Source organism: Erithacus rubecula (assembly GCF_903797595.1).
Source record: "Erithacus rubecula genome assembly, chromosome: 16".
Lineage (NCBI taxonomy): Eukaryota > Metazoa > Chordata > Aves > Passeriformes > Muscicapidae > Erithacus > Erithacus rubecula.
This window is the reverse complement of record NC_136668.1, coordinates 16,826,407-16,848,222: the sequence shown is the minus strand read 5'-3', so window position 1 is coordinate 16,848,222 and position 21,816 is coordinate 16,826,407. Positions and strand designations below refer to the sequence as shown.

The 21,816-nt window shown below is 48.8% G+C and overlaps 1 protein-coding gene and 1 long non-coding RNA gene across 2 annotated transcripts; both read right to left on the bottom strand.

The window, feature by feature from the left end:
• Positions 1 to 2,837: 2,837 nt before the first annotated feature.
• LOC306808969 lies at positions 2,838 to 5,239 on the bottom strand. Its single transcript, XR_013776131.1, has 3 exons — positions 5,162 to 5,239; positions 3,581 to 3,825; positions 2,838 to 3,368 (listed from the first exon to the last, which is right to left on the bottom strand). It is a non-coding gene; the product is annotated as an uncharacterized lncRNA (long non-coding RNA).
• An 882-nt stretch (positions 5,240 to 6,121) lies between these two features.
• On the bottom strand, positions 6,122 to 21,396 carry NDFIP1 (Nedd4 family interacting protein 1). The gene is made up of 8 exons (XM_079320024.1): positions 21,242 to 21,396; positions 12,782 to 12,869; positions 11,617 to 11,747; positions 10,750 to 10,837; positions 10,465 to 10,589; positions 8,842 to 8,908; positions 8,201 to 8,306; positions 6,122 to 6,254 (listed from the first exon to the last, which is right to left on the bottom strand). Exons 1-7 carry the CDS (start codon positions 21,284 to 21,286, stop codon positions 8,203 to 8,205), a joined length of 648 nt encoding a protein of 215 aa, XP_079176150.1. The 5' UTR covers positions 21,287 to 21,396; the 3' UTR covers positions 6,122 to 6,254; positions 8,201 to 8,202.
• Between the last annotated feature and the right edge of the window lie 420 nt (positions 21,397 to 21,816).

Here is a 21,816-nt window from a genome sequence, read left to right as displayed (position 1 = left end):
TTGATGGTTATTAGGCAGAGGAAGTGCCAGAAGGGATTTTGACCTCGAGTTTAAACCTACTCCAATTAGAGGCACTGAGCCTTTAATTACCACGCTCTGGCCACTTTGGTTAAAGCAACAACAAAAACAAACACAGAATCTGCTCGAGGATGGGCTTCTCTTCCCAGGGCTCCTTGAGCTGCCACCTACTTTGTCCCTGTGCTGTGTGACTGTGGCATGGAGCATTCTGGCACAGCAGGCTGACTGGAACACAGAGGTGACACCACTGCAGGTGACAGCCATGGCCAGGTGACACCCCGCCCTCACCCCCTGCCCCTCACACCACCCCCAGCACCCCAAGGATGCTCCAGGGCTGATCCAGTGAAAAACACCCCAGGTTGCAGTTCAGGGCTCATTAGAGCTCACTGAGGGCTGGTGGATATTTTGGAAACATCCATTTCTTACTTGGCAGAGCTGCTATTAAGTCAAGATAATTTTTTTAAAGCAAGTCCAGAGTGCTCTTGTTCTTTGTTCCACTTGGCCCTGGGACATGGACCATGTTTCATCCCCTGGCACCACTGGCTCCCAGCACAGACCTTCCTGATGCTCCAGAGCCTGGCACAGATCTCTTTTGCTTTATTGTTATATTCATTAATATAAGGCTTTATTAACATATTTTATACTTAGCAAAATAGGGTTTGTGTCCATGAAAGTCCTATGATTTAAAATTACTTTCTAGAATACATCTTGTGATTGATTTTTTTGCTTTAAAGAGTGACTTAAATCTTGTGCTCTGACAATTTCCTTCCCTGCCTGACTTTTGTCCATTTTACCCAAAAATCTGAGAGGAAAGAAGTCAAGGGGAAATTCTCCTTCTAAGCAGCAGCTGAGCTGAAGTGGGGTAGGGGGACAGCTGAGCAAGCAGTTGGGGCAGTGCATGGATTTGGGCATTCCCAGACCTGGGGGGAGCACAACAACCCTGCCAGCACCACACTGTGGAGTGTTTTATGTGATGAGTAACAGGGATCAGCACTAAAACAGCCCCTGTAAATGTTCCAAGTGTTTAAATGGGTTCCTTAACCCAGCTGCTACCAGGTTTGGAGCATTGTGTGTATTTTTAAATACTTTGGTTTCTTTTTTTGCTCCCATGGATGCTGTGCCATCTTTTGAACACAAGGCAACAAAAACAAGAATAGGTGCATGAAAACTTCATGTAAAAATGGATTTTCTCAGCCCTCACCAGGCATGGGGTGGGCACAGCATGGGTGAGCTCTGCCCCTGTTAGATTTTCAGCATCCCACAGACAGGAGAGCCCCAGCCCCAGGAGAGGTCAGGACAGTCCAGCCTGTGAATCACTTCCACTGACTGAAAATGAGTCAGCCCTTGGCTTTGTGAGGCCAAGGCACACAGGGATTAATTCACTGGAGTGTTTCTCTGGTGAGAAAAGACTTCTGCAGTAAAGCCAAAAGGTTCAGAGAAATCATTCCTAAATCCAGCAATATTTATTGATTTCTTGTCCATGTAACTGTATAACCCAGAGAGAGAGGGGAAACGTCCAGCTTAAGGAACTGGGAGGTCTCCAGTTGAGTAGTTTTATTTCTCAGTGTAATTCTCTATTTCACATTATGCCATGGACAATTAGCACCAATGTTTTCACTGGGGTTCCCTCCCACCAGAGCAGGCAGAGCACAGACAGTGGGCAGACCCCACTCCTCTCCATGCTGCTCCTACCTCCTCCACAGGCAGATCTGATTTCTTCCAGGACGTGCTGCTCTCCCTTCAGCTGAGCCTTCTCCCCTTGGCTTGCTTTTCCTTCTTCCATGGAAACTGGAAATCAGATCTCAAGATCCACTTCTTACTGGTTTGGGTTGGAAGGGACCTTAAATCCCACCCAGTGCCACCCCTGGGACACCTTCTACTGTCCCAGCTGCTCCAGCCCCAGTGTCCAGCCTGGGATCCAGGGCTGCCCACCCCCCCAATTCCTGCCAGGATCCCACCCAGCCCTGCCCCTGGCACTGGGAGCCTTTCTCCCTGTCCCATCCCTCCTGGCAGCCTGAGCTCTGTTCCCACAGCAGCTCTGCAGTGCTGTCAGCCCTGCACAGCTCCCACAGCTCCATCCCAGCCTGGCTGCCAGAGCTGTTTGTTTGGGCACTGCAGGTGACCACAGCCCAGACCCAAAACAAGTATTTGAGGCTGGAGTTGGTGTGAACACACCAAGCAGAGTGTGGCTTCTCCAGTCCCTGTCACCCTGTCCCTCCCCGTGCTCTCAGAGCCTCTGCCTGGGCAGGAACGTGGAGCTGGAGGTTCTGAGCTTCAGGCCACCACAGGAGGAGCAACAGGAATGCCAAATATTCCAATTCTCTGCATATTCAAGCCCAAATAAGGTCCAGATGCCAGGAGAGCAAACACGAGGCTGATCGACCAAGTTTGGGCAAATGTGATTGAGTTCCCCAATGCTGCAGATTTTGCCTTGTAGGATAAAATTCCTAATTCTGTGTTCACTTATTCCTGTGGATCTGTGGAACATCTATCCATCTCTGTCAGCCCCCAACTGCTTATTTGTGGGAACTGTACATTTGAGAAGTTGAGCTGGGAAACAAAATCAGTATCATAGTAAGTCAGGCAAAGTCGTGAAACTACCAAAAAATCCAAATCCAAAAAATCCAAAAATCTCCCAAAATGGAATCACCATTTCCTGACAGGCTGGGTTACAAAGAACATGGACACCTTTTGGAGATGGAGATTTGTGTTTCACCTTCCATGGAAAGTGATGGAATGCTCCAGATAATGTGTTTGTCATCAATACCCAGGTGCAATAACACATCAAAACTCAATTAAACATTGTCCTACAGCAACAATTGCTACAGAAGTGACATTTATTGATGTTCTGCTGTATTTACAGGTTGAACATAGTAAAACTCCAAAGTGAATGACCACTTGGCAGAAAGCACAGGAGTGCACATTAAATCTACATTTCCAATGCATCAGAGTCTCTGCTAACACAATTTATAAAAGCAAGAATTACAGGTATGTTAGGAATTGTCTCAAAAGTCCCAAGCCAAAGAAAAAAAGAAGGCCTTTGTTTTGCAATATGGATTTTATACAAAGTTGCAACATGATCTTTCAGTTTTACACTACAGACTTGTTCTGTGAAAACCCTGGAGAGCCCAAAAAGTTGGTGATGTGAAAGGAAAGGATACTACAACACCGAGAATAAAGACTGTTAAAAGTTCATACTTGTGCCACCTCTAAATTGCCAATGCCACCTCAGAGTCTGGACTGCACCACCCCTTTTCCTCCACAGGCCCCAGGTGCTGGGGGATTGCAGGAGCAAAGCCACCCCTGTGCTGTCACCTCAGCTCCAGAGTCACCCTGTGCTGGCACTGCAGCTGGGTGGGACAGGGAGAGACAGGGAGGGACATGGAGGGGACAGGGATGGACAGGGAGGGACAGGGATGGACAGGGAGGGACAGGGATGGACAGGGAGGGACATGGAGGGACAGGGATGGACAGGGAGGGACAGGGAGGGACAGGGATGGACAGGGAGGGACATGGAGGGACAGGGATGGACCGGGAGGGACAGGGATGGACAGGGAGGGACAGGGATGGACATGGAGGGGACAGGGATGGACAGGGAGGGACATGGAGGGACATGGAGTGACAGGGGTGCACAGGGATGGACAGGGAGGGACATGGAGGGACATGGAGTGACAGGGGTGCACAGGGATGGACAGGACATGGAGAGGACACAGAGTGCAGGGATGAACAGGGACAGGACATGGAGCAACAGGGATACAGGGATGGACAGACAGGGTGTCACACACTGCACAGGGTGTCTGTCACACACTGCACAGTGTCACACACTGCACAGGACAGTGTCACACAGCACATGACAGTGTCACACAGGACAGTGTCACACACTGCACAGTGTCACACACTGCACAGTGTCACACAGTGCACAGTGTCACACAGGACAGTGTCACACACAGGACAGTGTCCCACACTGCACAGTGTCACACACTGCACAGTGTCACACACTGCACAGTGTCACACAGTGCACAGTGTCACACAGGACAGTGTCACACACTGCACAGTGTCCCACACTGCACAGTGTCACACAGGACAGTGTCCCACACTGCACAGTGTCACACACTGCACAGTGTCACATAGTGCACAGGGTGTCTGTCACACACTGCACAGTGTCACACACTGCACAGGACAGTGTCACACACTGCACAGTGTCACACACTGCACAGTGTCACACAGGACAGTGTCCCACACTGCACAGTGTCACACACTGCACAGTGTCACACACTGCACAGTGTCACACAGTGCACAGTGTCACACAGGACAGTGTCACACACAGGACAGTGTCACACACTGCACAGTGTCACACAGTGCACAGTGTCCCACACTGCACAGTGTCCCACAGCACAGCACAGTGTCACACAGGACAGTGTCCCACACTGCACAGTGTCACACACTGCACAGTGTCCCACACTGCACAGTGTCCCACAGCACAGCACAGTGTCACACAGGACAGTGTCCCACACTGCACAGTGTCACACACTGCACAGTGTCACACACTGCACAGGATAGTGTCACACACTGCACAGTGTCACACACTGCACAGGACAGTGTCACACACTGCACAGTGTCACACAGGACAGTGTCACACACAGGACAGTGTGACACACTGCACAGTGTCACACAGTGCACAGTGTCACACAGGACAGTGTCCCACAGTGCACAGTGTCACACTGCACAGTGTCACACACTGCACAGTGTCACACACTGCACAGTGTCACACAGCACAGCACAGTGTCACACAGGACAGTGTCCCACAGTGCACAGTGTCACACTGCACAGTGTCACACACTGCACAGTGTCACACACTGCACAGTGTCACACACAGCACAGTGTCCCACAGCCCAGTGTCACACTGCACAGTGTCCCACAGCACAGCCCAGTGTCACACAGCCCAGTGTCACACTGCACAGTGTCACACAGTGCACAGTGTCCCACAGCACAGTGTCACACAGCCCAGTGTCACACTGCACAGTGTCCCACAGCACAGTGTCACACAGCCCAGTGTCACACTGCACAGTGTCACACTGCACAGTGTCCCACAGCACAGCACAGTGTCACACAGGACAGTGTCCCACAGTGCACAGTGTCACACTGCACAGTGTCACACACTGCACAGTGTCACACACTGCACAGTGTCACACAGCACAGCACAGTGTCACACACAGCACAGTGTCCCACAGCCCAGTGTCACACAGGACAGTGTCCCACAGCACAGCACAGTGTCACACAGGACAGTGTCCCACAGTGCACAGTGTCACACTGCACAGTGTCACACACTGCACAGTGTCACACACTGCACAGTGTCACACACTGCACAGTGTCACACACAGCACAGTGTCCCACAGCCCAGTGTCACACTGCACAGTGTCCCACAGCACAGCCCAGTGTCACACAGCCCAGTGTCACACTGCACAGTGTCACACAGTGCACAGTGTCCCACAGCACAGTGTCCCACTGCACAGTGTCACACTGCACAGTGTCCCACAGCACAGTGTCACACAGCCCAGTGTCACACTGCACAGTGTCACACTGCACAGTGTCCCACAGCACAGTGTCACACAGCCCAGTGTCACACTGCACAGTGTCACACAGTGCACAGTGTCACACAGCCCAGTGTCACACTGCACAGTGTCACACAGTGCACAGTGTCACACAGCACAGTGTCACACTGCACAGTGTCACACAGTGCACAGTGTCCCACAGCACAGTGTCACACTGCACAGTGTCACACAGCCCAGTGTCCCACAGCACAGTGTCACACAGCCCAGTGTCCCACTGCACAGGCAGAGCCCAGCAGCTCCCAGGCTGCAGAGGAACCAAAGCAAGCCTGGCCCCTGCTGGCCCTGGGGCAGCTCCTGCTGCCCCAACACCACAAAGTGCCTGAGCAGCTCCATCAGCACTGCACAGACTCCCTGCAACAGCTGCTTCAAACATTACCCACTAATCAGTCAACAATTACAGAATTCTGCGTTAATTATTAAAACTTTACACCTAAAAACAAATAGAAATAAATGCTTCTCCTTTTTTTTTTTTTTTCCTTTTTCCAACAGTACTTTTATTTAGTTATTTTAAAGCAGGTGATTATTTTTTCTTCTGCTCCAGAGCCTTGATTCACTTCCTGCAGGTGTCCTGCTGCTTCTTGGGGGGGATTTCACTAATGCAGGAAGACATTTGCCAGAAAACATCTGTTGGAGAAGGATATTGAACACTGAAACTGCAGTCAGAGGGTTATTTTGGATAACAGGAGGATGTCATTCACACAGCACAGGATGTCCAAGGGCTTATGAAGTGTCTCAGCACACAATGATGTGACTCCAGCAAAATGCTCAGGAATCTGTGTGTGTTTAATGGATTGTGTCCATTGCTGCACACACAGTAAATAGCTGATACTAAGGAATAGTAAACTCCAGCTTTCCAGCACATTCATTTCACCAGCTTGTATTTTCTGGTTTGCACTCATTATTCCCCTCCAAATTTTCTAAAAATGATCCCTGCTCTAAAATAAAAATAACCCCTCACTGTGCCCTTTGCATCATGCCCTGAAGAGGAAATCTCATCTAAGGACAATACTACAGTAAAAATCCAAGTCTTTTGTGGTTTCCTCACTCAGAATTCAGAATTGAAGATTTATTTTCAGGGGAAGTATCAAAGTTGTAATATTTATGAATTATTCTGGACATTTATCTCAGCATGTCTGAAAGAGAAAAAGTGCTTTTTTGAAAATGCTGTAAAATTGCACATAAATAAGAATTTAAACACTCTACACCTCCATAAGCAAGGAGTGAAGCCAAGTCTCTAAAACTGTAATTTCAAATTTCAAACACAGGAAAAGTTTGTGCAAAAAGAAACCACAGAGTTCCTGTAGGGAATAAAAAATAAAGTTTTGGTAAAGAAGCAAAATTTCAATTGTTCAGTCAGGCAAAATACAGAGATAAAGCTGACTTTAAATGTTCACAATTCCATGACCATAAACTGGGGGAAATCAACCCTCTGGTGACTCAGCAGGAATCTGAGAGGATATTACAGATCCTGGAGGAGGTCACAAACCAGAACTTTGTTAAACAGAACTGAAACACGTCAAGAAATTGGCTGAACTATTTTTACACACTATCACCAGAGGAAAGCACTGCACAAAGGCTGTTCTGTGCTGCAGGTTCTCCTCCCAGACTGGAAATGAAGGAGAATCGTGGGCAATTTGCAGTTTCTAATAAAAGGGAAGTGCATTTGGAAACCCAAGGCTCGTTTTCAAATCTCAACAATTTAATGACCCCCAATTTAAAGCTGGGCTTGGTTTGGTTTCTTTGACTGTCCCAGCTGCAATTGCCTCTGTCTGGGGAAATGGGAGTGTTATTATGATATTTCTAAAGGCAGCATCATGTTGCATTCCCCAGCTGGGGAGGAACCTATTCCAGGATTTCCTTCCCCTCGGGGAGGGACAGTTAATGCCAGGCCATTATCTGCTGTGAGCAGGAAATTGTGCTACAAGGCTTCAGCTGCTTAAGCCTGCTCCTTGAAAACCCCATTAGGGCAGCCAGGCTGAGGCTCAGCACGAAGCAAAAGACTCCCAGGCACTCAGGTTTTTGCAAGATGCTCAGGCAGGACAGCTCAGGTGTGTGGGAGAGGTCTGAGGAGAGCAAAGGTGTGCAAGGGTGTCATTTCTTCAGGAACCTGGCAGCAATTTCAAACAGCAGAGTTCAGACAAGTTGCTCGTTCTGGGACAAGAGCCAAAGGCACTGGCACACCCCTCTGACAACTCTGGTGACCTCTCCTGGGGTTTGGGACACACCACGTGCTTCAGGCATGTGATTTATCCTCAAAAACACATTTGCCAAATGCACTGCAGTACCAAGGGGCAGAGGTTTTGTTCTCACAGTTTCTAGTCATGGAATCAAATGAATATCCAATTCCTCACAGCAAAAAATTCAGGGAGGAATGTCCAGTGTTCCTCTGCCTCCCACCGGGTCAGTCTGGGCTCTGCAACTCAGGAGCTGGGGAGGGGATACCAAGAAACAACTGTTCCCTGCTTCCCTGAGTTCTAAAAATACTCAAGCAATGGAAAGTCTAGCCTAGAAAAGTCCCTGAATAGAGTTAAAATCAAAGCAGAACAAATTGAGGAAAGCAGAAAATTTACCTTTAGTAAATAAAGAGAACTCTGGTTCTGGGGAGAGTGGAAAACGTATCTGGCATCTTCCTGACCTTTGCATAATTAATAAATCCTCTGAGAAACAGCAGAAAACCTGCAGGGGAGAGACACATTTGTCCAGTTAACACAGGTGCTGCTTCTTCAACAGCAGGGAGCAGCTGAACTCCCTGCACTACACAGGGACCCCAGCACTGAGCACAGCCTCTATTTCTGGTACCACTAACACCTCATCCTTCCATTTCAGGTAACCCCAAAAACAAACTGTCCTTGGGCAATCTTAACAATTTTGATTTCAAACAAGATCCAGTCACTCCCAAAGCAGGGAAAAGAAAATAAAATCAGGAAGGCAACAATCTACTCTTCCATTTCAGATGCTGAAGAGCTGACACAACATGAGGTACAAGCATTTTTCTCTTCTTAACTTCTGGATGAGATGAGGATGCTGCCACCAAGAACTGGCAACTAGAGGACAGAGTTTACATGTCTTTAAAACCTGAATGTGTTCAGTCAGAGGAGTAGGAGGTCACATTTCATCTGTACATCTACACACAGAGATTTAGCAGCCAGGAATGCTCACAAAATCCCAATCCTCACAGAGTTTTAAAGCATCTTCCCCCCCAGACACTCACCTAGTACAAGGAAGACCCACCAAAGCCAGTACTGGCCATCGAAGTAACCAGGAAAATAGGTGGAGAACTGAAAAACAGCCAAAAAAACACAGCTTAGAGCACATGGAGTTTGTGAACCAAAATCTGTTCCCCTCATTTTTAGCAGTAACCAGATCAGGGCTGCACACAAGAGATCTCATGGAATGCTGCATTTCACCAGCTGCAGGAATGAGTGACCTCCACAAACTGGTATTTATGCCTTTTCTGCACCAGCTCTAACAACTGAAATTCAGATTCAACACCCAGCTACGAACTCAGGCAATCAGTGAGGCACAAGGACACTACTGAGCAATTATTCCTGTTTTAAATTGTGTCCTGGATGATGGTAAAGCACAGCTGCAGATTCTGAAAGGGCAGAGCAGGCTTGCAGCAGTGCAGCACATTCATTACACTCTCAGGTTGGATGGTGTGACAGCTGGGAAGGAAATCCCACATCTGTGGAACCCACTGACAAGATTGCCAGCTGGGAAAATTACTGCTATTAAATGAAAGGTACCAACACTATGAGAGCACTGAAGTTCACAGTTTCACTATAAATACAGTATCATTCCTCTGGGTTTGTTCTATTTAAGTTTAAAAACCTAACAGAAGATAAACTTGTTACTGTGTTTAAATCAAATCCATAGATAATGTCACCTCCTTCTGTCACATCTCTTAATCCAGCAAATAGCTCCTAAAAACCTCTGTACCAAGATGACCACAAAAACTGTCCACAGAAAAGTGAAGAGATGCTTTATTTGCAAATTAGAATTCCCCAAAAGACAGGGTAGGAAGTGACAGCTCTGACATTAATACTCTCTAATTCCACTTACAGCCAATCAGCTGCTTTGCCTGAAATTCAACTTTCAGCCTGGAATGTCTGTGTGCCATCATTTCCAAATAAAGACTTCTGATGGAAATATTTTCTCCCAAACCCCCAAAAATCCCAGATCCAGAGCAGGAAGCAGTTGGTGCTGGTGGCTGCTGCAGGGAGGCTGCAGCAGAGGGCACCCAAAGCCTTCTCCCACTGCTGCTCCACAGCAGCTCCTCTGTCCTCTGCTCAGCTGCAATCCCACATGGCAGAGCATCTTCTCATTCCCAGAGCAGAGCCTCAGGCACAGCAGCTGCAGGGGCTTTGCCTGGCTTCATGTTTTCCCAGGTCAGAGCAATGCTCTGCTCAGCACTAAACCACACTGTGATCCCAGCCAGAGGCTCTGTCAGACACTCAGAATGAATCCCAAAATCCCAGAGTTGGGTTGGGTTGGAAATGATCCTACAGCTCCTCTCTTTGCCACAGACAGGGACACCTTCCAATATCCCAGGAATCCCTGTCCAGCTTGAACTTGGACACTTCCAGGGATGGAGCATTCCCCCAAACATATCTGAGTGTGCAATCTTTCTCTTCTTGTACTACAATTGTAATTCCAGCATATAATTATGAAAAAGCTCTGTTCTTAGTGAATAAGCTCTAAAATTATTTCATTATTTAAAAAAACCAAAACCAACAAACCTAAATTTATCACTAACTTCAGTATGAAATAAAAACCTGCTGGGGAAAAATGAATATCAGTGTCTGTGTACGTGGTTTTGCAGCACACAACTCACCCTGACAATAAGGATCCACTTAATAAGAGACAGACCAAACCCAGAAATGGCCCCATATCGTCCTGCAGCTGAAGTAGTCAGACAGAAAGACAGGAAAAATCCAATCCAGTTGAAGAGGAATGCCACTGAGAAAGGAGAAAAGCAGCAGGTCAACACACCTTTATATTACAAGGAACAAAAAAAACCATAAACCCCTTGCACACAGTTTTTCCTATAAACATAAATGTGACCCAAACTATTTTGAGTCATTGCTTGGAAAAGAAGTTCATTCCATCAGGTACTTACTGAAGAAAGTCAGCATGAAAATGCCATCATTGCCTATCCTCAGCTGGTCAGTGTCATCAAAGTCATCCCGTGTCACAAAATCTTCATCCTGCAAAGCCAGGGGGGCAGCACAGGGGGATTTAGGTCATACAGCAACCCCACCTCTTCAAAAAAACCTAAATCTCAAAAGGCTACAAATGCAAGCATGAAAAAATTCCTGTTTCTCATCCTGAAATGGTGCAGGGCATGAAATGTATCTTTATTTTTAACATAGTCAAGATCCAGCATGTTCTTGTTCTCACTGTGAAGAATTCTTCAACTCATCAAAAAATTATCATCTCAGCAAGGAATTTGGCTTCTGTGAAGAAGTGTAATGAGCAGTGGACTTCTAATGCTAGCAGGGGTGGAGAGAATGGCTGAAGAAGAGATAATGTTGAAAAAACAAAAAGAAAGAATTCTGACAGAATGGTTTTATCATCCTTGTATCAGCTACTCTGACCTCCAGAAAAGTCAACTAAGTAAGCAGCAGGAGTATCAAGGGTAGATATGCCAGACAGCTGAAGAATTAATCCTTAAATCTTTTTTAAAAATTAGGAAAAAAAAAAACAACAAAAACCCCAGTGTCAGTGCACAGGGTTACAGTACAGTCCCTCTGTCAGTTTGCCAAGCTAATCTGGCTAGCACATGCTGGCATTACTGAGCTGTCTGACATCATCACAGCCTCAGAGGAAAATTAAAAAGAAAAAAAAAATAAAATAGCCACAGGACTCTCGGGAGTGTGGAATACCACCACCCCAGAAAGCTTCAAAAACACAAAATCCCAACAGAGATGTGAAAAGCCATGCCACAGGAAGGGCAGGAGCTGCAGCTGGAGCTCAGGACACTCACCCTGCCAGGAACCAGGGGGATGGTGGCCTCAGCCTTGCTCCTCTCGGCCTCGTCGTAGCTGGGCAGGGTGGTGGCCACGTTGTAGGATGGTGGCTTTGGGAACCCTGACTCATCCTTGTAGTCAAAATAAGCTGCAAAAAACAGTTCCACACGAGGTCACTCAGCACTTCCTCAAGAACTCTGTGTTGGGAATGAGCAGTGCTCCAGTAGCCCAGGCTGTCCCCACCCTGCCATCCATTCCAGCTGCTGCCACCCCAAAAGACAGGGAAAAGCACAGGAGCACCTTCTCTGAGAGCCAGCAACCCACAGAACCCTCACTGGACATGCCAGGAACCCTCACTGGACATGTCTGGAACCCTCCCTGGACATGTCTGGAACCCTCCCAGAACATGCCTGGAACCCTCCCTGGACATGTCTGGGACCCTCACTGGACATGTCTGGGACCCTCACTGGACATGTCTGGGACCCTCACTGGACATGTCTGGGACCCTCACTGGACATGTCTGGAACCCTCCCTGGACATGTCTGGAACCCTCCCAGAACATGCCTGGAACCCTCCCTGGACATGTCTGGGACCCTCACTGGACATGTCTGGAACCCTCACTGGACATGCCTGGAACCCTCCCTGGACATGTCTGGAACCCTCCCTGGACATGTCTGGCTGTACTTCTGCTCAAAACAGCACCACATGCTGTGCCTCTGCTGACTTGGAATCTCAGAGTCACGTTTCCAGATCCAAGTGGTTATTAAAGTTATTAGTGACAGGACAGCAGGAAGATTCAAAGTCCCATCCAAGTGCTTACTTATTGGAAAGTGCAGGGAAAGTGAATTCTTTAAAGCCTTTTAAGTAACAAATCCTTTAAGGAAGGGGCATAGCATCACCCAAATGCCAGATAATGAGAGGGAAACCACAAATCCTCCCAGCACTTTGATTTTTAGCTGCCTTCAATTTACTGAGAACACTGTGAACTGTAACTTGAACACCCCTCGATGGGATGACATCAGATGAACGCAGCCAAATTGCATCTCCCAAACCACAAGTAGCACCAAGCTGTGCATCAATCCTGATCCCTGCAGCTCAGGAAGGTGCTGCAGTGGCAGCCAGGGATGAGGAGAGCAGCCATGGCCAGCAGAGCAGCCCCAGCCCTGCCCCAGGTGAGAGTACCTGTGCTCTCTGCAGAGATGCTGCTGTAGGGTGGAGGGGCATCGTTCACCACGGGCACAGCCTCGCCCGGCTCCTCTTCATTCTGCAGCTGAACAGAAGCACACACCAGCCTCAGGGGGGTCCCTGTGCTCCCCCCAGCCCTGAGCTCCAGCTGCACACAGCAGACCCCTCTGCAAGGAGACTGCTCTGCAGCACCACGGGACACACAGCAGCTGCTCTGCTCCCCCCCAAGCTTTCCCGCTTGAAATGATCAAATTGTTTTTAATCCTCTCCTCACACACCTGGACTCCAGCAAAGCACAGCTTTCCAGTACCTTTCCATTTCCCTGGCACTTCCTCAGCTCACAGTGCTTAGGAGCTGCAGCTGCATCAGTTTTAGTCAGAGAAATACAGTGAGATACCCAACAAAAGGCTCCATTGCTGCCTGTGGCTTTGCTAAGGAAGGGTTTTTTCCATGGATACCTTACATAATGATGCACAGAAGTATAAATGTTGCCATTTCCCTTCAACCTTTCACACTGCATGACTGAAAAGGAGCTGGTTTATTTTGTGCACTGTGCTTCCCACAGGCTCTGTATAAATAACCAGGAGCTATCACAGACCCAGCAGAGCTCACACGAGGCAGGTGTGCCATGGCAGCTTTGATCAGGGAGCAGCAGTACCAGGGCAGAAAGGAGGTTACAGCTGCCATCTCACGTTTCCTTCCATTTCTCCTCACCTCAGCAGCAAAAGCACTGAGGCTTTCTGCAGAACAGCTCACCTCAAACAAGCACTGAGGCACTGGGCTGAGCAGGAGGCTTAAATCACCACTAAGCAATGTCTCCTCCAGCCTTCCCTCCTCAATCCCACACATTTGCTCCTGAAGCCATCCAGGATATTTTGCTTTCTTTTCTTTGGAGAGACATGTTGCCAATCTCCTTAAGCATTTAACACAGGGGGTGGGGGCGTAGGGGGATGTTCTTATCTTATTTGTACCTCTTATCAGGGGAAAATAAATCAGCTCCCACTTCTAAATGCAGATCTTGGATATCCAAGTGTTCTGTGGTTTGGAGTTTTATTCTTTTTGCTGCTTTACATCAAAGGACACAGAATGGTTTGGGTTGGAAGGGCCCTTAAAGGCCCTCCCATTCCACCCCTGCCGTGGCAGGGACACCTTCCAGTGTCCCAGCTGCTCCAAACCCATCCAGCCTGGCCTTGGGCACTGCCAGGGGTCCAGGGGCAGCCACAGCTGATGTCAGTGAAAGTCTGTAATCCACAGTCTGGAACAGACCACACCATTTCCACAGCCTCTGTGAAAGTTTTGACTGGGCTTAGCAGATGGCAGTGAGTGGTTCTGCTGGAGGTCAGGGAACAACACTGGAAAGCACCAAAACAAAATCAGGAGCACTGCCTGCCAGCCCAGGTGCAGCAAAACAGCAGAAAACCACAGTCCTGCACTCCAGCCCCACATCAGCTGAAGCTCACTCTGCTCCCCAGGAACATTTTTTAAACAGAATAGGGGGGGAAAGGGTGTGGTGAGCCCCAAGCTTTGAGGATAAGAAGCCCTCACATGACAATGCTGAGCTGTTTCCTTGAAGAAAGAGAAATCAGTGATCCTGATGAGAATTTAATCCCTGCTGCAGCTCCCAGCACAGCTGGCAGCAGGACACACCCCCAGCACTGGGCCTGGCCAGATGTGGAGCACAGCAAACAGGGCCAGGCCCTGGGTGGAGCTGGCAGCACCTGCCTCACCTGCAGCTTTCCTCAGCCCCAGGGCACTGAGCAGGGACAGCAGGAGCTGCAGCAGCTCCCACCACTGAGGCACCTCCCAGGAAACAAAAATGCCTCATTTTATAAACCACATGGAGCTCAGCATTAGGAGTAAATCCAAATGAGAAGTAATTGCCTGTTAGAATATGCTTTAATTTTTTTAATTTTTTTTTTTTTAAGACAGCATTACTCCAGAAATCCCAAACCCCCCTGCACAAAGCATGAGGGGCAATGGAAGGGGCAGGAAAACACAGGACCAAACTGCTTGGTTCAATCTCTGCCCTGAGAGACTGCCCCTGGATCCCTGGACACTGCAGGGATAGAAAAGATCATCTTTAAGGTCATCCCAGCCCAAACCATTCTGTGATTCCATGATTCCCCCAGCTCTGTAGCTCATAGATTCTCAGAAAATGCTCCACCATTCTTATTCTCAGTCTATCCATGAAAATCCAGAATTTCTTTTCTCCCTGTGTCTGTGCAGGAGCTGGTCTGCTGGCAGGAGGAAAGGCTCTGTCACAGCTGGGACACTCTGGGCTCCACATGACCTTTGTTACCTGCTCTCCAGCTCAGGGGGTGGCAGAAATTCAACCCCTCATGCCTGCAAGGAAGAAGAGCCTGAGAGCACAGTCAGCAGGGAGGAAAGCACCACATGTGACAACAGTGGAAAAAATGAAACAAAAGAGGACACAGATATTGAGTGGAATATTAACTCCTACCACTGGCTCTTCTTTCAATAGTAAAAAGAAATGCATGTTCTTCCACCAATGTCATGTGGGAGAAAGCAGCTGAATTCCCTGCTGCCTTCAAACACCCCAATTCAGGTAATGCATAATGACACAAAAAATGCAGCTCCTTTCTGAAGTTGAGCTCGAGGCTGTAGGAGGTTACAGCTATAGAAAACATATTTTTCTCCTAATGGACAAGGTACACAAATGCCTTCCAGCCTTTTTAATGATTCCAGGCATCTAAAATTCAACTAAGTGCCTATTAGCAGAGCAGGGAGGGTTCATGTGACAGGAAAATGACTCATCAGGCCTGGCAGTGCTGGCCTGGCCCTGCACAGCTCCAGCTGTGGAGCCCAGCACAGAGAGCCTGGCCCAAGCAGGCTCTGAGCCCAGCCTGCCCTGCTGAGCCTGGGGATGCTTCTTTCCTACATCCTCTGATGGCTTTTGGCTTTTCAGGCAAGGTTCTGGTATTCCTGGCATTAAAAAAGAAGACAGTCTTTACAGCCATGCATTTAGTTACTAAAACAACAGCTTGGTTGGGTTTCACCAGACTGCTAAACCAAAGAAATATGAGTGATGGAACACCCTGGGATATTTATTTTCAAACAAACCCCAGTATCAGAAGCCTGGCACTGAGCAGGACATCACTTCTGCCACTTGCCCTGACTGAGACCTGTCCTGTGTAAATTCACAGCACAGCAGCACAAAAGCTGAAATCTTCCAAGCTGTTTGGAAATATTTCCATGTAAACTTTGAAGAAAGCATTTCCAATAAATATATTGGTAAATTCTTCCAAATTTCCTAAACTCAGCATATGGGCTGCTGACAGAGTTTTGAATCTTTATTTTTTAATTCCCCTTTGCCAAGTTTTGAGGCTGCACATAAATACTCTTTACACTAAATCAGCATCACTACACTAAATCAGCATTACTAGAAGCTTGGCCTTAGCAATATACCACATATCATTAAATATCTTCAGCCTTTTGGAAGTAAATTAAAGTCACTGCCAGCTCTGAAAAGGAGAGTTATTTTTACTGACTTTTGCTTTACTTAATTAAACACAGCCCTATTAAAAATCCTGTCTTTTGCCAATGTTGTTGCAAATTCCAATAACTTAACATAGCTTATTAATCAGCAGGAATAATGATAAGCTACCAGAGAACCCAACCCACACCCTCCAGCCCTGTCCCTGATGAGCAAATTGCTGTTTTCTCCCCCAGGCTCTCCCAGGCCATTTCCCTGGAGCAGTGCCACCCTGGGTGTCACCCAGCCCCTGCAGTGGCCCAGGTGTGCTGGGCACCTCTCAGGTGACACATGTGGCCCTCCCTGGGGAGATGCTGAGCCCCAGGGGTGACCTCCCTGCATGTGCAGCCTGAGAATTGCCCCATGGAAAGGTGCTCAGGGATTGGGGTACCCAGGGAGGGTTGGGTCCCATCCCTGGAGTGCCCCAGGAATTCCTGGGGGTGACACTGAGAGCTGGGGCTGGGGACAGGGTGGGGATGGGCACAGCTGGGACTCAGTGGGCTGGGAGGGCTTTTCCAAACTGACTTTGAGACTCTGAGATACTCCTCCTTTTTAACAAAGGACTGAAAACTTTCATTTAAATTATTAGAATTATTAAAAGCACCTCCAGCTCCAAAACCTGGGTGTTTATCCCCAGCACCAAGTGAGCAGCAGCTGAGGGGGGCAATGGCAAAGACCCCATGAGCCACCAAAAGGCAAAACCACAAATCAAAACCTATTTTATGCCCACAAAATACAACCTGTGCTCATGAGGGTGTTGTCCTGTGACTCAGTGCACCACAGAAATGCTCCTCAACCCTGGGAAACAAGGTGCTCTAATTCACTGTTTCTGTTCAAACAGGGACTTTGTCTGCTCTGGACAGACTGGAAAGAAGCACAAACCTGTGCCCACACACTGCCCTTAGACTTGAGAGATCAAGGTTTTAATATGGAAAAAGTAGTTTTTAATCTTGGATAGCTGTCATTAAATTTCCCACACTTAGAGTATAAGGTTTTCTCATAATATTTATGTTTTTCTGGACATCAGGGAATTACAGGAAGACTTCTAAATGTTTTAAAATATCACATTTTTTAAATGGTCATATGAAGAAGGTTAAGTATCTTCAATGGAAAAAAGATCCCATATATTGTGCCACCATGGATCAAATTTGGATATTTCACTACAGGCAGGAACAGAATGATTGGATACACCTTATTCCTGAATTTTGCTCACTTGTCCCAGTAACAAAGGATCAGAATTTTGCTCCTTTCTTTCTGTAAAAAAATGTTCCTCATCCCCTAAACAACCTAAAGCCCCCAGGGATTGTTCCTACAGCTGCTTCCCAATGGGGTTACTGAGCCCCACTGAATTTCAGTGATGAGGGAAAAGTGACTAAAAAACCCCAACTCAGAGTTCAGCACAGTCCTGATGCCTGAGATAATGTTGCATTGGAAAGTTGCAGGCAAAGCTATTTTCTGCTGCTGCACAAGCTGGGAGGTGACACTGGACTGTCCCTGCCTGTCCCACATCCTTTGAGCTTTAGGGACAGAATGTATTCAAATTCTGTCACTTTTTCACACAGAATCACTAAACCCTTGCAAACTTACCTGACAGGTACTGTTGGATATAGAGTTGGATGTTTCATAGGAAAATAATCAGATTTTAGACATCTGAGCACAGACAAGGCTGGACAAGGGGCAGAGGCTGCACAAACAATTTTATTCTACAATATTTCTAATTTTATTTGGTTTATGTCAATAGCATCTCCTATTCTGCTTACAAATAAAATAAAATATACAAATAAATATGCAAACAACCCACCCTGCAGCTTTTCTTACCATTCTTATCTTTAGCCAGCACATCTTGCACACTGCAAGGACCTCACTGAGGAAACAGTCACTGTCATTTCTGATTCTAATTGCTGACATGAAAAGATTTGGGATGTTCTCATGCATTAATTTCAAGCTGTGTGCCCATTTCAGCTGAAAAATTAAGCACAAGCTTAATGCACACACAAGGCAGCAACTGGTATCTGTCTCTCTGCTCCACTCCAGCCTCCCCAGACATTAAAGAAGCATTGTGGTCCTTCATCATGGATTGAAATTCTATTCCCATTCTTTCTCCAGCAATGTATTTCTTCTCCAGTTTTCACAGAATAAAAAAAACAAACAAATGGAAAAATCCTTCTTCCTTATTTTTCCCATCAACACCTCCCCTTATGGAATGATTCATGATCCATGTAAACCTTCAACAAGTGGAACAGGAAGACACAGCACTTAAAAACGAATACATCTTCATTATTTAACACTCCCACCATTTCCCAGGTGGGTTTACATTACTCAGACACCTCACATATATTTTTGAATGCTCCAAGTGCAAAGCATGCCTGGAAAACACAGAGTGTAAATAAACCTGTTAAAGCTGGGCTATTTTTTCCAGAGTGGAGGGTAATTTCTGTTCCAAGGATGAAACACAGTTCTGCCAACTGAACTCTCAATCCAGGGTTATGCTGGAAAGGCTTTAAACCCCCCTAATCCCAACAACATCCCTGTATAACTTTCCCAAAGGCAGATTGAAATGACAACAGGCTCTCAGTGTCCCTTTTTGGGGACAGCAATGCCCAGAATAACAGTGCCAGGGTGGGTGCAGCTCTCCTCCTTCCCAAATCTCTCCATTCCCACCTCCACAAGCAGAGGAGGATCCAAACCCAGCAGCCTGAGCCTGGCCCAGCCCTGCTCCCCTTGGGAGGGGTGGGGAGGCTGAAATCCCCTCTCCAGAGTTTTAGTTCTATTTTATATGGAGCTGCACAGTGCCTGAGCTCAGACTCACAGCACCCAAAGGCACCACTGCAGGCTAGTTTTTATCAGATTATCTGATGCCTGAACAAAGCCACGGGCTGGGAAGTTGGCTGTGGAAAATACATCAGTGCACACCCCTTGCACACGGGCTGGGAGTTTGCAGGGAAGAAAGAAGCTGCTGATGGAGCTCAGCCCCCATTCCCACCTTCCCACAGCCCACCTGCAGGCTGAGGAAGGGGTGGGAGAGGAAACACACAGGAAACAACCTCAGCTATCGAGTTCTGCTGTGCTCAGACCATGGTCACTAACTCTCACCGTTTTTTCCTGGCAATACAGGCACTTGAGGAATCCTACAAATATCACAGAGGTTCCACAGTACCCACAGTGCTGCCCTACACACACATGGATCCATCAGGAACCCATCCCAGAGTGAGGGTTACACATCCCTGCCATGCTTGGACAGTCACATTTACCAGTACAGGAACCACCTACCTACATAACCAGCTCCATTAATGCATTCCAAAAAGATCAAACTTTTAAAATTCCTCCACTGACTCATAATTCAAAGGATTAAATGAGTTTGTTGTGAATTTCTCCACTGACAGGGTCGTGTATTCACCTCTAGCCCTTGCAGTTATCACTTCACTATCAGTCTCTTCCTTGGCACATGGTACATCAGTTATTGTACATTCACACACATGGTGAGTTTCAAAATATGGGGGAAAAATTGACACTTTCAATGATACAGAGACTCTCCCACTCTCTCATCCTCTCTTTATTGAAATCCCAGCTGCATCTCCACAGCTTGCAGGGCTTTTGAAGCAACACAAGCATTAGGAGCCAGTTCAGTGATAACACACTTCACAGCAGGAATATCTGGGTTCTGGCAGAGGGTGAGGAAAGAGAAGCAATTTCTAAACAGCTGCAGGAAAGTAAATATATTTACATGTGAGAATCTGCCTCTCACTCCAGTTAAACCAGTGGCTCCACAGGCCTCCATTATGTGCTTGTCTTTAGCAGTGCAAATCTCCCCTAATCTCTGCAGATGAGTCTGCCCTGGGTCTGCCCGAGGTGTGAGCAGACACAACACTGAGCTGGCAAACAAGAGCTTTACACATCCCTCCTGATCAGCCAGGTAACACAGCAGGGCTCTGGGACACGCTGCAGGTCCCTTGGGAAAAGGCTCTGCTGAAGACACTTGTTTGGGTCAACAGCACCAGCAGAACTGTGCCAGGAAAGGTGATTATGACAGACCTGGTTATCTGTCCCCAGCAGGTCCCAGAACAACACAAAGAGATTTGTCATTGTAAGTGAGCACATCTGTTTTGTACTAAGAAAAAAAAAAAAAAAAAAAAAAAAAAAAAGAAAAGAAAAAAAGAACCTAATTTTTACCTAACTTGCACATTTCCAGTATGTAAAATCACGGAGCTGTCAGATGAGACAAGTATTCCATCCCATGGGAGGGTGGATGCCGAACTCTGCCGAGCCAGAGCCTACCCACGCTGGGAATGCTACCCAGGAAAAGTCACAACACAGCGATTTCTCGGGAGCACCTCGCTTCAGCAGGAGCGAGCTGTCTGCTGTTCTGAGGGACCTCTCCATCACTCCGAGTACAGAATTCTCCGTGTCTGGTGTCAGAAAGGCAGAACTGGGTCACCCCGGCCGAGCCCCGGCCCTTGCCGAGGGCCGCCGCTGCAGACAAGGGAGGCAGGAAGGGAACGAGCCCATTCCCGAGGGAGCTCTCTAAGGCCAGCCCCGGCCTGGGGGGTTCAGAGGAGTCCGCAGGACGAAGGCAGAAGGAAACTAACGGTGAGCTCGGCCCGGTGCCGAACGGGACCGGTCCCTCCGTGGGGGGAACGAGCGGCGGGGTCAGCGCCCTGCGCCAAGGTCGCCCCGGGTCTGGGCAAACAGCGGCCCCGGACACACCCGGCACTGGGCAAACAGCCGGCCCCAGGACAGAGCAAACAGCGGCCCCGGCACTGGGCAAACAGCGGCCCCGGCACTGGGCAAACAGCGGCCCCGGACACGCCCGGCCCTCGGCAGCGGCTCCGCGGCCGAGCCCGGCCCGATTCCCCCCGGGGACCCGCGGCCTCCGCCCCGGGCGCTGCCGCCAGCACAGGCCCCGCTCCCGGCCCCGCCGCCCCGGGAGCCGCCCGGGCCCGGCCCGGCCCCGGGGCTGAGCTCACCTGCTGGTAGCGGCCGGTGCTGGGCTCGGCGGCCGCGGCCGCCATGGCGCTGCGGGTCGGTGCGGGCGCTGCGCAGGGAGGCGGCGGGGCCCGGGCGCTGCTCGCTGCGGGCTCCGCTCCTCCCGCCCTCCCCGTCACGCTCGGCCGCGCCGCCTCCCGCCCCGCCCGCCGCCGGAGCCGCCCGGGCCGCGGGCACGGAAACGCCGAGCCTGGGACAGCCGCCACACCGGCGAGAAGCTGTGCCCGATCCTCACCCTGTCCCCAGCCCAGAGCACCCAGTGCCACCTCCAGCCCTTCCTTGGGCACTCCAGGGATGGGATCCAACCCTCCCTGGGCCCTTCCAATCCCTGAACTCCCTTTCCATGGGGAAATTCCTGCTGCTGTCCCTGAGCCTGCCCTGCTCAGCCTGAGCCATTCCCTCTCCTCCCGTCCCTGTTCCCTGGAGCAGAGCCCCTCCCTGGCTGTCCCCTCCTGTCAGGGATTGTGCAGAGCCAGAAATTCCCCCTGAGCCTCCTTTTCTCCTCCTGAGCCCCTTTCCAGCTCCCTCAGCCCCTCCTGGGCTCCAGCCCCTTCCC